General features: G+C 35.2%; 1 protein-coding gene across 1 annotated transcript in view; it reads left to right on the top strand.

The window, feature by feature from the left end:
- The window catches only part of C29H8orf34 (chromosome 29 C8orf34 homolog), a 284,320-nt gene that overhangs the window by 178,371 nt on the left and 87,596 nt on the right, over nucleotides 1-18,353 (top strand). The window contains 1 exon segment of the mRNA XM_072951848.1: nucleotides 3,340-3,416. Within this exon segment, the coding sequence (XP_072807949.1) occupies nucleotides 3,340-3,416 (77 nt within the window).

Below are 18,353 nucleotides of genomic sequence, written 5' to 3'. Positions count from 1 at the left end.
ATGTAGAAAAATACTAAAAAAAAAAGGCGGGGTGATAGTTACTATATACTTAAATCTCTCAGAGTACTGATGAGATGAAACACTCTCATGACAGAACTTTACCACTGACAGTGAACATTGAGCAGTGTGTCACCAGCAACACAGGTGCCCCAGGCTGGCCACTCAGTGACACTCAGTTGGCCTTTGGAGTCAGCCTGGCTTCTCCTCACTGACATTCGTGCATATGTATACCTTTATTTAAGCCGTTCTTCTCTGACTGATAGTAAGTCTTTCTCTTTCCCTCTGCCTGTTCAGATCCTATATCATAAGATCATGTCAGGTCTCCCTAATGTCCAGCCCACACCAACGTTTTCTTCTTTTTCAGTCCCTAATTGTTTTTGAATTACTTCTTGCGTGTTCTTCTTGTCTCAATCAGACTATATGCTTCTCGAGGTTTTCTTGCGTTCTCCACTATGCCCAACATAAAATGAGACACAAAACAGGAATTATCTCACTACTGGCCCATTCTCTATACTTTTTAATTCCATCAAAACCACTCCAGTCCACCAGTCTGCAGATATATATTCTTCAGCAACCACGTCTACATGGTAACTGTAAATTTTTAGAAAACTAAACAAGGCATCAGTAATATGTTGTTGATTATAGTTACTTACGTTCACTGGGTAAAAAAGATATTCATTAAATTTAGGCTCCTTTCTTGAGCTGTTTGTAGCCTGCATTCTTTACATTCAGATATTAGTAGACCAAGCCAGCAAATTCCAAAATATGATTGTCTGGTTCAGTACATTCTTTTCCACTTAAATTAGTCAAATCACTAGAGCCAAAAGTGCTAACGTGATTTCTATGTCAACGGTGTGTCCACAGTGAGCTTGGCTCAACAAACATAGATATCTCTATGAGCAGGTGGGATATTTGTGCTTAAAAAACCCTGTTGTGACACAAAGAGCAGAAGTAAAAATAATGACAGGAAGACATTAAATGAAGTCAAACATCATGACAGGCGCTATGATTCTCCAGGCTCCTGCCCAGTCAACCCAGAGGCAAAGTTTCCCGTCCAAGTGCTGACAGATACTGTTAGATTTGAACAAAATTATTTTATCTTTCCATGCTTCACTTTCTTCTTCTCTACATTGAGGAGATAAAATAAACTCTCTAATATTTGACAAATTTAGAGGCTCATTTTCCCCCTCTATGTGATTAAAAAAATCTCGAAGAATTCATTGCTGGTATTTTGAAAACCACTTATACTTAGAGAAGAAATTGCTCTGGAATAGACACAGCAAAGTACTTTACACATAGGCAGTCATTGGTAGTAAGCAGTGTACTCAGAACATGTAAAAAAGTGGAGTGTGCCCCTCCAAGCATTAAACACTGAGATTCTATTTTCATGATATCTATTGTCCCTACTGACTTGTTAGGTTGATATTCTATCACTAGATTTGGACTGGTTAGAAGGAGTCCTTTCAACTTAGCAACTTTTAATACAGTCAGATATGGGTATTCGCAAATATTCTGTCTGGTGCACTTCACAGTTGTCCCTTTACGCAGAGCCGAATGGACCTCACAATACTGTGGATCTCACCAGTAACCAGAGAGAATTCAGCCGAAGCAGGAACAGAACAGAATGTAAAATCATCGAAAGTTACTAGTACCTTCCCTTTACAGATACTCATTTTTATTAAAAAATTAATACTGTAAAGATGCTCAAGTATATTCTGAGAGCCACAGAAAATTATTTTGCTCAACTGGTTTTGAAAGCACATAGTTGAGTGCCTGGCATATAGTATTCAGTGAGTAAATGAATATACAAATATACAAATAAATGGATAAATGAATTGATTAATGCACATCTGCTTAAAATAAACAAACAGAACGACAATACCTCTTTAAAACCATTAACTGTTCATTGAGAGGAACTTGAGAAGTCACTTACTGTATAGTATTTCTAACTATGAAAAACAGCAAATGCACAAGAGGGTGTTTTTTCTTCTGTATGTGAAATAATTTGCTTTGTAATGTGGAACATTCTAATATTATTTATTGACAATATTCTACACAAATAAAATTTTTGACACAAGTAAAATAGAAAAAATACCGAGTGAATGCTAAAATTACAGTAATATTTGCTTACAGTTCTGCAGAATATAAATCTTGGAGGACTTAAATTATGTTAATTTATACAATCTAATTTAAAAAATCTATTGTCACATTTACAATGGCGTTTTAACAGATGGGGGTTCAAGTTTCCTTCATAAATGGGTTAACATTTTTAACTTGGTATAATTCTCATCATCTATCCTGATTTTTTTTTCTTCTTGAATGTAAGATTCTGAATTATCCACAATACAAAAACCTCCATGATTTAAAAGCTATGATTATGGATTCGTGCTAAGCTTTCCATTGTCTCTCTAGAGTTGAGTAGCCATTAAGGACCAAGAGAATTTAAGGCTCTGATTTTCTTCCCAGAGCACACATTTTATGCAACAGAAAAAAAAAAATCTGTCTCCATGTATATGTGAATCTGAAGGAAAGTCTTCTTTGAGGATGCATATGGCTCGTTAGAATATTAGTAAATATAAGAAATCAATTTTTAGTTTCCAATGGTTTAAACTACCTTCATCTTAACTGATTTTTTTATTTGACTGGAAGGTATTAAAACACAGACTATTTCTAGATGTTCCATCTATCTATCTTTATTGAAGGATTCTTCATAGCCTGTAGAAATCTGTTGCCATGATTAATTTAACTCAGCAGGCATATGGAGAGGGCTGCCATCATTTTATTCACATATTTAAAACTCACTATTCACCCACTTATTGATCTATTCAAGAGGATAATCACAACTTCTTGCTTAATACACGAAAATGGAAAATGTGCCACCATTTAACATGTACCCTTCTCCAAACTTCTCAGAATTTTTCATCCTGTTTAAAAGATAGAACACAAATTGGTATTTAAATGGTGTAGCCAAAAATTTTTTTTTAAAAACCAAACAATTGATGCCTAAAACAATACAAAATTACAAGACAGAAAAAAGGACATGAAATTTCCAACAGTTACCTAATATGCCAAAAGAAGTGTTGCTTAGACTAAGATGCCTGCAGCTTTTGCACACTCCTGACGTCACTGTGCCCTTGTAAATTAAAACTACCTAATGTTTTCCAACATTGTCTTTAAGTGAAATAAGTAACACTCTACACTCTATTTTAAATCACAAACACTATGATTTTTCAATACCCAGTTCAGTCACTTTAAAATGCTTCTCATAATAGGTTTATATGTCAGAGAGTTAGTAAGCAGTATGTGACTATAATTTATTCATTCTTTTTGTGAAAATAGATTCCTTACCTGGGACTGAAGAAGCAGTAATGGAAGAGGCTGAAGAATTTGAGACAGCATCTAAGTTAACAGGGCCTGTAAGTATATTCATTTATTGATTTTTTATCTCTAAAACTAATGTGTATCACTAATCGGAACATTTACAAGGAATAGAAAGAAATAGGGAACAACATTATTTAAATTCAAGAATATTTTAAAATGTGCAGCTTAGTATATCCCACACAGCCATGCAGTTGCTCGTATCAGTAGGTGGCCAGCTTGATTACAGGTACAGAGCAAAGCTGGACTGAGCTCTTCCAGCAACTGCAGAAGAAGGTTTGAATGGGGCTGGAAAAGGTAAGTTCTGGTATTGCTAACTGTTTGATGGTGCACGTGCACATTCTAAAAGATGATGAGCTGCATCTTAAACCTCAACAAGTTTATGTGCATCGTGATAGAAAAAGAAATGTGTTGCATATCCTGATAGTGTTCATATAACTTAAGCATGGTACTATTAGTTGTGAAGTACTTGTGATATTTTTGTTAAACGGTATCTCTTCCAAAGAGTATGTTGGGAGAAAACCATTAGGTTTAAGATTTTTAGTACAATCTAATGTTGAAAGGAAAAACACAGAAAAACTGAAATCTATGTATAAATTCTAAATATAAAGTTTATGAAAGATTCTGAGTTGCTGTAAAAACGACTGTGCAGTCTTGCAGTATCCTAAAGTCAATATTTAGACTGGGTCTGTGTGCTTCCGTACTCTGCTGCATGTCCCATCTGAGACTTTTTTTTCAGCCAAAACACAATCAGTTCTTTCAACGAATTCTTACATTGTGTCATTTTCAAAGATTTCAGTCCCTCTGGATGATTTCTGTGAATGTATTCGTGTTTGCCAAGTCCCCTGTAAAGTGTGGATTATGCCACAGCCAAGCCCAGGGTTCCAAATAATGTTCCCACATCAGAAAGTATAATGGGAAATGTATTGATACAGATACTATATTTGGATTGTAATCTGGGTCTGTGTTAACTTTTTTTTTTTAAGGAACTTTCTGCCATTTTTAAACTTCAGTATGTCTTCATAATCTCATGATGATAAAAGCATGTCATCATTCTGTTTGGGATAATCTGCCCTTCATCGCTTTTTGCAAAGATTTGTTTTATCATGTGTGAATACCACCAAAGCCCATATGTCTTCCTCGTATCTCAAAGAATACCATTAGATTCTTTTTCTAATAATTTTCTAAAATCAAGATTTATCTTGTCCATAGTATTTGGCTTACTTAACAATACCTAATAACACAAAGAGGGAGGGAAGAAAAGGAAATTAACTTCTGAGTGTTTTCAAACTGACCTTTGGAGATTTTTGCTTTCTTTTCATAGTATTCACATCGTGTTTTCCTAATGTCAAGATTTGTGCTAAGCCAATTTTACTTGTTTTTATGGATCATATTCACTAGATTTTGAATTCTTAAAAATTCTGTAATTCTATTTGAAGTCAAATTAACTATTTCATTTGGAGGGAAGTGTGTGGAATATTAACAATAAATGGATAAATAAGTTATTATCAGGACCTTGAACATGGTTTCTATATGATAGCTGCTTTTATTATGAAGAAAACATGGATTTAAAAAATTATGTCAGACTGATGATATTTTAGATACAAATTCCCTGAATAATATTTCTTAGGATTGTATTTTTGGTAAATCAAAAAGAAAATTGTGGCTTTATCTAAATATTAATGGAGAATTGGAACAAAACAGAACTTTTTTTTCTTTATTACTGTAAGAAATGCAAAATATTTCAAAGCAAATTTTGAGTCATATCCTGCAAAAATACAAACATGCCACAAATGTTGAAAGCCATTTAGAGGAGTTTCAACACATACTGTCTCTATTTGCTAACTTTCCATGTTGGGTATTGGATATTAATAAGTGGGTAACAGACTCTTGGAAACTTTTTTTCCCCAGTGGCTTAACCTGTGTTTAAAATATTCTGTGAATATTTGAGTGAGGTAAAAGCAACGTTTAGGTTTACATTTTTATCCTCCCCCAAATAAGCAAATCATTCGTTTGGAATTTCCCTCCCCCCACCACCCTTCTGGGTTCTGGAATGTCTCTTAGTACGTCTACTTCCTGTGAAGGTCAGAGGAGGATTTGTCAGATAAGTCTGTTCATTACAATCGAAACAACAAAAAGGAGATCTTAGGAAGAAAATACCAAGAAGCAGTTATTGAGCATCACCTTTTAGTTCCTAAATGTAGTATGCAAACTTTTTTAGACCAGTGATCCACAGACTTACTATCTTTTTTTAATTTCACAATTCCTATAGTTTCTTACTCTTCAAAATTTTTATTCTATTTTGAAAGTATTAAACAAGCATGTGAGCCTGATGGGAAGATGAAAAGACAATTAAGCAGACATGTAGCACTCAGTATCCTACTGACTGTTCTTCTTTCTCCTTTGTGAATTTCTGATTTCCTTGGTCAGTACTGACTAGCCCATCATAAGCTGACTCCTATAATATTCCATGTAAGTGGTCATCATTTCTTAAAGTAGAAGAGAACTGAAAAGGACTCGTGTAGGGAAAGATTTCTTAAAATTCCTAGAAGCTACTAAAAGTTTTATTATAGCACATTTTCGTTCTGAAGAGTCATAGCTGTTTGAGGAGAAACATAAAACTAACTGGAATGGTAGTAGTAATGCCAGTAATACCACATATTTGTGAAGCACGTCTTAATTGTTAAGCATTTTCATATACTTAAAATCAATTGTGGGTTTTTTGGCAAGTCCTATGACTTATTGAATATACTTCCCTGGGCTATACAGTAGGACCTTGTTTATCTGTTTTATATATAGTAGTTAGTATCTACAAATCCCAAACTCCTAATTGATCCTTTCCCACCACCCTGGAAACCATAGCCATAAGTTTGTTTTCTGTCTCTGTTTTGTAAATAAGTTCATTTGTGGGTTTTTTTTTTAATTCTACACACAAATGATATCATATGGTATTTTTTTTTCTCTTTCTGGCCTAATTCACTTAGTATGATACTCTCCAGGTCCATCCGTTGCTGCAATGGCATTATGTTATTCTTTTTTATACAGTAGTATTCCATTGTGTATGTGCTACAACTTCTTTATCCAGTCATCTGTTGATGGACACTTAGTCTTGGCTGTTGTAAATCGTGTTGCTCTGAACATTGGGGTGCATGTAACTTTTCAAATTAAGAGTTTCCTCTGGATAAATGCCCAGGAGTGAGATTGCTAGATCATAGGATAAGTGTACTTTCAGATTCTCCGTACTGTTTTCCATAATGGCTTCACCAAATTACATTCCCACCAACAGTGAAGGAGGGTTCCCTTTTCTTCACACCCTCTCTAGCATTTATCATTTGTAAACTTTTTAATTATAGCCATTCTGACTGATCTGAGTTGATACCTCATTGTAGTTTTGATTTGCTTTTCTTTGATAACTAGCCTGAGCATTTTTTAATGTGCCTATTGGCCCTGGAATGTATGTCTCTGGAAAAATGTCTGTTTAGGTCTTCTGTCCATTTTCGGATTGAGTTGTTTGTTTTTCGTTATTGAGTTGTATAAGCTGTTTGTATATTCTGGAAATTGAGCCCTTGTCAGTTGCATCATTTGCAAATATTTTTTCCTGTTCTGTAGGTTGTCTTTTTGTTTTGCTTACGGTTTCTTTTGCTATGCAAAAGCTTATAAGTTTAATTAGGTCCTATTTGTTTATTTTTGCTTTTATTTCTGTTGCCTCAGGAGACTGCCCTAGGAGAACATTGCTACAATTTATATCAGTGTTTTGCTTATATTCTCTTCTAGGAGATTTATATTGTCTTGTCTTATGTTTAAGTCTTTGAGCCATTTTGAGTTTATTTTTGTGTGTGGTGTGAGGGAGTATTCTAACTTCATTCATTTACATGCAGCTCTGCAGCTTTCCCAGCACCACTTGCTGAAGAGACTGTCTTTTCTTCATTGTATATTCTTGCCTCCTTTGTTGAAGGTTAATTGCCCATGGTGTGTGGGTTTATTTCTGGGTCTCTATTCTGATCCATTGATTTATATGTCTGTTTTTGTGCCTTTGCCATGCTGTTTTGATTACTGTAGCTCTGTAGTATTGTCTGAAGTCTGGGAGGGTTATGCCTCCAGCTTCATTATTTTTCTTCAGTATTACTTTGGCAGTTCTGGGTCTTTCGTGATTTCATATAATTTTTAGGATTATTTATTCTAGTTCTGTGAAAAATGTCCTGGGTAATTTGATAGGGATTACATTAAATCTGTAGATTGCAATGTTTTGTGGTTCTTTGTGTATAAGTCTTTCATATCCTTGGTCAGGTTTATTCCTAAGTTTTTTTTTTGATGCAGTTTTAAAAGGGATTTTTTTTTAAACTTTCCTTTTCTGATGTTTCACTGTTAGTGTAAAGGAATGCAACAGATTTCTATGTGTTAGACTATATCTTTAACTATGAATTTTGATATTTTGACTTTCTACCTGTTTCTTGCTAATACTGTTTCTGCCTACAAACAACCCTTCTTTCATGAAAACTGTATGTTTCATCATTTTCACAACTTGACATTTTAAATGTTTTCAATAAAACATCTCCAAATTCTTTTTCATACCCAAGTATAATTTTATGATAAGTAAATTGTTGCACATATTTTAGAAAGTTTGTAATTCTATGTGTAGTAATTTAAATAGCTGGTCAAAGGAGAAATGTTGAATGAATAGGCTAATGAACAAGCTGCAATTTTTTCTTGCATTATATACCTAGCATGGAAAAATAGAAACACAGCCAGCATTTATGGAATTAAGACTAAACATATTTCAACTTGTACTCTTGCAAAGTAAAAATGGAAAGAAATTAATGTTCATTATTATCTCACCAAATAGAATAATAAATTATGGTGGATTTTGTCTCTTGAAAGATACTGCTGACAAATTGCTGGCAGCTAACTGTAGTAGTGAGTTGTCTGTTAAAGAAGAGCAATTAGTGCACATGTTGCTCAGCCCTAAAGGTTTTCGCCATTTCCTTTTCCTTCTAGCCTGTAGAATTTTGCTTGACTTTGGTCACCCACAGATCTAAGATGCCAGTGAACTACTTAAAACCAAGTACTATAGTAGGAAGGTATCTCACCACATTTTGGAACCTAGTGGGATTTTTCCTTTTGACATTTCAGGTCTGATGATTTTTGACACACTGACAGTAGAAATATTTGCCCAAACCTATGCAAATATTATTTTTTAAAACTTCTATGAATTTTTTAAATATAGCTTCTAAATGTCACAGTTGCATTGGAAGAAATGGCCTGAGATGATAAAGTATGATGTAATGAGTGGTAAAACATTGATTGTAATTTTTGTAATTAATCAGTGTCGCTACATAATTTCACTGTGTCTCCATTAATAAAGTTATGAAATTATTTCTCAGGGTCAGTTAAAATTCTGTATTTTATTTTTAAGACAGTTGAGGAAGGCAGAGTGGCCTAGTATGCATTCATGCAGAACAAGCACACTTGATTTCTAAGCAAATAACACCCAAGAGGGTGTGTGACAATGTGCTATTAATGTCCTGAGATCCCAACTCATAATGAGTCCATTAATTCTTACAAACATGATGGGTGAAAAAGAAAATGTATGTGGACATTTTCAGTATTTTGAAGTTGTTTCTAGTTCTTTATTAAAATGATTGCCAGCTACTGCAAATGTCATTTGATTGGTATATAAATAAATATACTGAAACAGAAGAAAAGCAATATGGATGTTTGTGTAGTGAGGTAAAAACCTTGTAAATACTCTGATTATGACCTGTGCAGGGTATGTGCTAGAATGGTGTCTTTGTGTGTGAAGCACATTAAGTTAACATTCAGTCCCTTGTTGGGGATGGAAAAACATTAAGATCCCATAAGAAGATTTTCACTTACAGTTTCATCTTCTTCAGCTATAAAATCTAAATAGATTACACAAAAATGGTTAGATACCAAGTGCTTTCCTAGGGAAGCTTAAACATTTTGGGCATCCTTGCCTCTTCAGCCACATTAATCTTATCAAGATCATGTTTTTGGCCTATTATAAGAAGTGGTTACACAGAAAGTCTGAGTCTCAGGTGTGTGCTGACTCAAACTGGAAAAATAGGATATAGTCCTGCTATTATATTGACCTAACATGATGTATATTAGAAGAGCACTAGGGGAAAAATTATTTTAGAAACTATGTTTGAAAGGTTATTGAGTGTTGGGTCATACTGAATGTCCATCTTTTTTTAAAATATTAAAGTCTTTTTTCATCTTTTCCATGCATCATAGATTTTTAGAGAGATTTCCAAAAGTTAATAAAATATCAACAGCAGTATCAACGTTAGATCTGCAAAATATTTCAAAACTGCAATTTGGTATAACTTCCCATTATCTATATTACAGTTAGCTTTATTTCAAATTGGTTTATCATTAAATTATAAACATACTGTATTTATTGTAAATTTTTTGGAAAATTCAATGAAGAATATAATTTAAAATCCAAAACCATAACATGAAGGATGAATTTTCACATTTTGTTTTATTTTTTCAGTATTTTTGTGCTTGTAAATCTGCAAATCTGTCGTATCATGATTTAAACTTTGGACTATAATCCAATAGCAACTTTGCATTCTGCTTTTCCTTACTTTACATAATGCCAATAGTCTGACATAAAGTTCTTTATAAACCTAATTCTAATTCCCACATATTTTTGCATCCTTATCTGTTTTAGTATCAATTTGACCAAATATCCTCTTATCTTTTTTAAAGTTTAAGACTTTAATTTTAGTGTCAAATCATAATGCACAGTTGTTATATTTGAATTAATGTTAGAGTTTTAGGTTGGGTATTCCCAGAGAGCTGTCCCAGGCTGATGATGGCTGTGAACTGGATGATCATGAGTTGGTGACAGACGTGCTGGGATGGAGGCACTCCAGCCCTCTCATCAAATGCTTTGAGTCCCATTCTGGTGCAAGTAGCCCATTCCAGGTCCTGCTGTATGTTGTACAAATATTATTTTCTATGTTTTCATGTGGAAAGGGCTGGGAAACACAGATTTGGGGCTTAGAAGTAATGCTTTGGAGATTACTGTGCACAAAATCATCATCTGTCTCGGTGTTTTTCTTAGGCTGGATTCCTTAAAGGGTCAAAGAGTATGAACTATTTTAAAGTTCTTGATAAGTATCAGAAAAAGTCACAAATTTGCCACTTTGACCAGGAATCTCTTAAACCCTTAATAGAATTAAGTATTCTCTTAAAATGTGTAAATGAATAAACAAAAACTTCACAAAATTAACTTATCACACTGATAAGTGTAATATAGAATATTTTTAGTCCTTAAAGTTGAATTTCTTTGTTTACTAGTAAATGGCTTTGATTACAAATGAACACATTTTACATATGCTTATTAGGCTTATGTATTTCTGTTTTTTATGAATTATTTCTTGCCATAAGCCATATTTCTTTTGTGGTGTTTGTTTTCCTATTGACTTGTTAGTATTCATTATGCATCAAAAATAATGATGCATAATGTGCATGTGGTAAATATTTTCAGTAATTTTTCCTTTGCTTTTTAGTGTTCTTCATGATGATTTTTTAATTATACTGAAACTATACTTTTCTCTTTTGGATTTCTTTCATTTTTTCAGACATAGCTTTCCCTCCCAAATATTAGATATTTACTTAAAAGTTCTTTACATGGTAGGGGACGATACAGCTCGGTGGTAGAGTGCATGCTTAGCATGCAAGAGGTCCTGGGTTCAATCCCCAGTACTGCTATTAAAAAAATAAATAAATAAACCTACCTAATTACCCCCTCAAAAAAAGAAGAAAAAAAGAGCTTTAAGAGAAAAAAATGCTTTATATTTTCCCTTTAAATTCTTTTATCAATTTTGAGATTATTTTGGTGGTGGTTGTGAGGCAAGGATCTAACAATATATTCTCAAATATAATTTGTTAGTGTCATTTGTTTTTGAGAACCCATCCCTTTCTTATTGTGAATTTTTTTATCTTAATTTGTAGGTTTAATAATGTCACAACTAATATTTATTTAATACTGATTTTTGCAAGATTCTTTACATTATTCCTTATTGTTTGCCAACAGATCTTAATTATTACCCAACCTATAGACGAGGAGACTTAGATTTAGGGAGATGTGATAACTTGCCTTGGGTACCACAGTTTGTAAGCCAAAGAGCCAAGATTGTACCCACCCCAGGCAACCCAAATCCCAGGTCTGCTCACTTAACCGCTGTATCATCTGGGCAGTGGTGCCTTAGCTTCTGTTGACCCGTGCGCTATTTTTGTTTTAGTTATTATAGCTTTACATGTTTTCATATAAGGTGAATAAAGCCCTCTCTTTCATTCTTCATTTGCAAAATTAAGGAATTCAACCTCATACAATAAGTAGCTATTCTTTATCACAGCCCTGAGATCTGACTTCTTCCATGATTTTTTTTTAATGTACATTTGGGATTTGGTTTTTCAAGAGAAGTTTGGTGTATCATTTGCCAGAATCCAGGAACCTACTCACCAGTTTCTGCAGATTATTTAGTTTGCATATATAAAAAATACTTCATCTGTTGATTTTTGCAGTGTTTCTGAAACAAAGCTTAAATAATTTTCACAGGAACATTCTAAATTAGAGACGTAATTGACATCCTTGCTTCCAGTTATTTTGTTCAGTACATTGGGACATGTTGATTCAGAAATAACATAAGCTCCTTGGGGAAAAAGGAAGCTGAGTAATTTGTAAGTAAATATCTCTCTATGATGTCACAACTATAAAAAGTTATTCATATTTCTTAAGAATCGCGAATCAGATGCCTGTATTTATTTTATTTAAATGTGAATTTCTGGAACTTGTCATTTCCTTTTTAAGTTTCACTGATGCGTTTTAATGTTTATTAAGAAAGTATTTGCATCCCAACAGTAAGAAAGCAGACATGTCATAAAAGGGAATTTCTAGAAGGATCACTCAAAGAAGAAATATAAAGGGTTTATTGCCTAAGGAGACAAACGTCAGATGATGTTAAAAAAAAAAATAGCAGACATTACACTTGGAGACCACAAAAGTTGAGAAATATCCATGTTGAGTCTGTTCTTCAAAGGGGCAAAAATATCCCAGCTTGGAGGGCAATAAAATGAGAAGAAACAGTACTCAGACCTTGGATGTGCAGATCATTTATCTCTGCCAGGGATGCCATTTCCTTGTCTACACTGTGATCCCACCGCTTGAGACCATGTTAGTGATCAGTCTGGGGGATATCAGCAGCGCTTTGGTGGATCTGCCTCACTAGACTGCGTTTATGGTGGACCGTATGATGGAGGAACACTCCTTGACTCTCATTTTGCTTGCAGTCTTTCCATGCCCAACATATCGTTTACCTCAAAATCTCTTTTCATCATTTTCTTCCTGCCAGCACCCTTCCCCTCAGCAGAAACTTCTTCCTACAGCACACCACCACTGTTCCTCCCAGTCAGTAATCTCGGAAGCTGGGAGCTGTCCGACATCCCTCTGTCTGCTTCAACCCTGGATCAGGGCAGTCCCACACACCATCTTAATGTCTCTGCACTACTCTGCTTTAAGTTCTTTGTCTGCATGCAAGTCCAACCCAGGAATGCCCATCTGGAGGATAGTGGACTACAAACTCTCTAGGGGGGCCAGAACTTCCTGCTTGAGGTTCACTGCTGTAGACTGATAAATGTAGAGAAAGGGAATTGAGTATGGCTAGCAACTCTCTTTCTCACGTTCTGTCTCCTTGAGAGCAGGGACTGTGGCTGGACCCATGAGAAATGCTTTAGCTGTACCTACAGTAACCTATTTAACATTGTATAACCACTGTGTGAGGTAAGTTGGTTTATCCCCATTTTTAGATGGAGAAACTAAGTCTTAGAGAAGGTAAGTAACTACAACTCAGGGTGGAAATGTGATTGGAACCTGCCGTAGGCTGACTGTTTGTGTCCTTTCACAATTCGTGTGTTGAAACCCATTCCTTCGCTCCTCCCTGTGATGCTATTTGGAGGTAGAGTCTTTAAGAGGTGATTAAGTCATGAGGGTGGAGCCTCCTGAATGCGATTGGTGCCCTTATAAAAGAGACTCTGCAGGCACCTCGATCTTGGACTTACCAGCCTCCAAAGCTGAGAAATAATTTCTACTGTACATAAACCACCCAATCAACGATGTTGTTCCAGCAACCTGAGCAGACTAAGACAGAATCCAAGTCTCATACTTCAGAGCCATAGTCCTGGGATTCAAGAAATCACTTTCCCTCTTGTCTTTGGAGGCTCAGATGCATGTACTGTGCTTTAGGTAGCACCAGCCTGAGCCCTGCTCTCCTTCAACCAGAGAAGTTCCAGTGTTACCTGACTTATACCTGAGATTTGGGTACGAGATTTATTTCAAAAATAAGAATTGCCCTACTATAAACGAGATTCAAGAATTACTGTTCAGATCATTCAGAAATTTGAGTATTTGCCCTATTTTCTTATAGAGCATGAACATTAGCATATAGCTCTCTGTTTCTTTTGCATTATGTGACTGTTTTGTCTTTTTGTATTAAACACTTTAAAGGCACAAGGATTGAAAGAATTAGAAAAGCTATTTCTCTTACAAGGAAATTTATAAGAGATTTTGAATGCCTTAAGATCTTGGAAAATCATGTTTGGTTTGGTCAAGTAAGACACGTTTACTTATATTAAGTAAAGGGATATTAAACTTTTTCAAGACTGATAAAATTATATATGAGGCCACAGTTATAATTTCTTATTCTTTAAATCATTTGTGAGAATGTCTGATTAATTCAGTCCATATAGATTTAATTAAATATTTGACTGCATCTTTGAATTACTCCTCAACTTGAGAGAGAGAAAAGAAATAAAGCCCCATAATAAATGTAATAGGTCATTAATAAATTAAAATTTTGAAAATTCACGGAGGAGTGTTTTATATTTGGTGACTGACCCTAGCCAATCTTATCACTTTCACTTTTAACAAACATTAAATTTTAACTATATCACTCCTAATCCAGATTTGTAAAACACCAAATTTCCACTTCTCTCTTTTTATGAGACTGCTTGCTTATTGTTTAAATTCTGTCTTGGGAGGCTGATTCTACAGAGTGAATTTAGTTCATGAACTTTGGTTCAACACCACCTCTGTAACATTTTGGAAAATCTCCTCATTCCACTGTTGACTGGTTTTCTGCTGGACAAGGGAAGACTGATGCTATTTCTTAGATGAGTGATTTTTTTCATACAGCTGTTGACATAAAAGGAAAGCAAAGAAACTTAATGAATCATCTTTTGTATATTGCAAATTCAGGCGTAACATACTCATTTTATCTGTGGTTTTTCAGCCTTTGCTCAGCCATGATGTGCAAATGTCAAATAAATAGTCAACTTTTGATGTGTTTCCACACAGTCAGTAAAAGAGAGTGTAACAAGGCGAACTTTGTCTTTACACATCTCTGTGGCTGGGTTTCAAAAATCAATAGCATTCATATGTGCATTTCAGTTTATAACACACTCTTAACATTATTCCAACAATCCTGGAAGTAAGTATTGTTGTTATCCCCATTTTAAAGATGTGAAAGGAAACTCAGAATAAGTTGCTCCAAATCACATAGAGTCAGAATTTCTTTAGGCATGCTCTGAATGTCCTGTAGAATTTGAGAAAATAGGTGGCAGTGTGGCTTGCAAAATCATCAGCCAAATTATTTTAACCATGTTTGATATGAGTTCAGAGGTTTCCATAATATGGATCTGTGATTATCAACATCAAGATGTTTTTGCCAGTAAGATAATAAAGTAGAAAATAGAATTTTTATCATAATGTGCCATGTTCATCTCAAGAGACTCAGCACCTAGCACAGTGCCAAGAGGAGGAGATGCTCAATTAATGCTTGTTGGATTGAGTTGAAGGAGGAAAAAGCTCTCTGAGACTATTTAGGTGTTTTTTATTCATTAGCCACTTTTTCCAAAGGGCAATTACCCTAAATAGAAATAATGTACTTCAGACATAATGTTACAACTCTTTCCGCTGCACTCAAAGCTGCAGCTCTTCTGTCCTGGGTACCTCCCCGTTGGCTGGAGCCTGTTGCGTAGGCTGTGGGCTATAGTATGATATGGGTCTGAATAATTTCCATTTTCTGGCCTTTAATCTCTTTTGAAGTTTCTCCTTTTATCTAATTAAATAACGGTACCTCCTAATGAGATGTTTGAGTGTGATGTGACATTATTATCGTTGTAGCTATTATGTCAGTGTGACTATAAGTAATGGAGTCGTGCTCAGGTTGGCAGTGGAAACCAGGCGGTCCCAGTACCTCCACATGGTGTCCTTTCTTCTGAAACAGCCTTGGAAAGCACTCCCAGAAGCAGAATGCCTTTAAAACTCTAATTTTAAACTCTTACCCTATGGAAAATAAAATCCTCTCTCATTTTCAGCCTGTTTACCTATTGCTGCCTTCATTTTCTGTCCTTAGTGGAAACCTAATACTCTCCCAGACGTACCTTCATCACTCATCCTTTTTTATGCAAATACTCATTATTTTCACATACCAGTCGTAAGAGGCAACACTATGTTTCTCCTCCTTCTCCACTGCAACCTACTGACCAGTCATTTTCAACTCTAGATAAAAATTCTTCTTTCTCTGAGGTTCCTATGATTTGATGCAGTGTTAGCTTAGTGCTCACGTTCCTTAGTCAGTGAATACTTCCACACTTGGTATAAGCAACGTATCCAACATTGCTGTCTTCAAAATGCCTTTACATTCTATTCTTCAATAGCTTCCATCCAATATGAGACATCTGTGGTCACACCCTGGACCTTATCAGACCTAGTTCTGTTCTGTCTCTGGATTCAAACTCCAGTGTATCATCACTACAGATAACACCCTCCTTTCAGTTTTCTCACTCCCTTAGTCCCACTACTCCCCTTCTTTGACTTCTTTGAGAACGCCAGCCCCTAGCATTGCCTGCTTATTGGCTGAGACCTCAGTGGTGCACTACATCAATACCCGGTCCATTCAGCCTTCCTTTGCTACTGACGTCCAGCCTTGGGCCCATCCAGTCCATTCTCACTGTATTTTACACACAGGCTGATGAGCCTGACAGAAAGAAATCACGTAATTATGGAGATTGTTGCAATGCAGTAGTAATGCCCCCTAATTTTATTTCCCAGTTCACCTTGACAGTCCATTCATCTCTCCTTGATCTGCTTCCAGTCTCATTTTCTGTATCAGCTACTCCAAACCTATTCCTAGCTCCCTACTTCTCAAGACAACAAAACCAACAACAAATAAAACCAAACCAATAAACAAAACTTAGATCCATCAAGTGTGAAGTCTCTTAAGATCCCATAAACCTATCCTCTTGTAGACGAACCCCTCACCTGCGTTTTCATCCAGTCTCACAAGAAGAGGTTAGTATTATCCTATTTATTTCAGAATAACTCTTGAGAAAATTTTTTCTTTCTTTCTAAAAACATCTGACCTCTTTCTTTGGTTCTATTCTCAATCCATCTTTTCCTGTTTTTTTCTTCAGGCTGTGGACATCCTCAAGTATCTCCTAGTAGCAAACAAATATATGAATTGTTTCATGTTTCACTCTTAGTTATTACTGCTCCTTCCCGTCATGCCCTTTACATCAAAATCCTGGAGAAACTCAGCTTCCTTTCCACTTATTAGTTCTTTAATTTACTGCAAAAGTGAATATTTATTTCTTTGTATCCAAATCCAGTGAATTACCATGACTCTTCATTGTATTTCATCTTTTTGTAGAAATTGGCATAGTTGACTACTACTTCTTTATTCTTGAAGCTCTTGCTTGCTTTGTTTTCTGAGACACCGTACTCTTCCTACATGCTGGAGTGAGGACAGTAGAGATCTCTGGACACCTCTGAGCATGTTCTGTTAATTGTGGAATATTAGAAGAAATGACCTGGTGGACCTGATCTGGTTACCTTTGGATGGAGAACAATTATAGAAATGGCAAGGACACCAGTTAGGAGTCTTTGTAATCCTTGAGTAGGATGATGAATTTTTGAACCTGAAGTAACAGTGGATAACAGGAGGGATTGCACGTTTTCACCTTGCATTTCCCCATGTGGCTGTTTTTACTTTACGTATAATTTATGTATCATAAAATTCACCTATTTTGAATATATGGTTCAATGATTTTTAGTTAATAGCATGAGTTGTACAAGCATCATCGTATTCCAGTTTTAAGACATTACCATCACCCCCATAAGATTCCTCGTATCCTATTTACAGTTAATCTCTATTTCTACTCCCAGTCCCAGTCCACCACTGGTCTACTTTCTGTCTCTTCAGATTTGCCTATTCTGGACATTTCACGCAAATGGAATTATATAGCATGTGGTCTTTTGTGTCTGGTCTCTTTTACTTAACATAATGCATTTGAGGTTCATCTATTTTGTAATATGATCAGTTGTTCACTCTTTTTTTCACTGAAAAATAGTAATATTCCATTGCTGGATATACCACATTCTGTTTATAATTTCATGAGTTTCTAGACATTTGAGTTGTTTCCAATATTGAACTATTATGAGTATTGCTGCTATGAAGATTCACATAGAAATCTTTCTCTAGAGACACGTTTTTATTTCTTGTGGAAGAGTCCTAGGAGTGAAATTGCTGGGTCCTATGGTAAGTTTATACTAAACTTTTAAAATTTCTTTTTTTGCAATTTTTAATGGTACAAAATTAAATCTGTTAAACATAGAATTACCTTATGGCCCAATGGTTCCACTCCTAGGTATATACCCAAAATAATTGAAAACAGGCGCTCCAAGGAAAACTCCTTTATGGCCGTTCATAGTAGCGCTATTCACAATAGCCAGAAGGTGGAAACAACCCAATGCGCATCAACTGATGAATGGACAAACAAAACAAGACACAATACAATGGAATACTATTCAGCCATAAAATTGCAAAGTTCTGATACATGCTACCACATGGAAGAACACTGAAAAGATTATGCTGAGTGAAAGA

This window comes from Vicugna pacos, chromosome 29, assembly GCF_048564905.1.
Source record: "Vicugna pacos chromosome 29, VicPac4, whole genome shotgun sequence".
NCBI classification, from domain to species: Eukaryota; Metazoa; Chordata; class Mammalia; order Artiodactyla; family Camelidae; genus Vicugna; species Vicugna pacos.
Note: the sequence above shows the minus strand (reverse complement) of the source record. Positions and strands in the feature narration are given on the sequence as shown.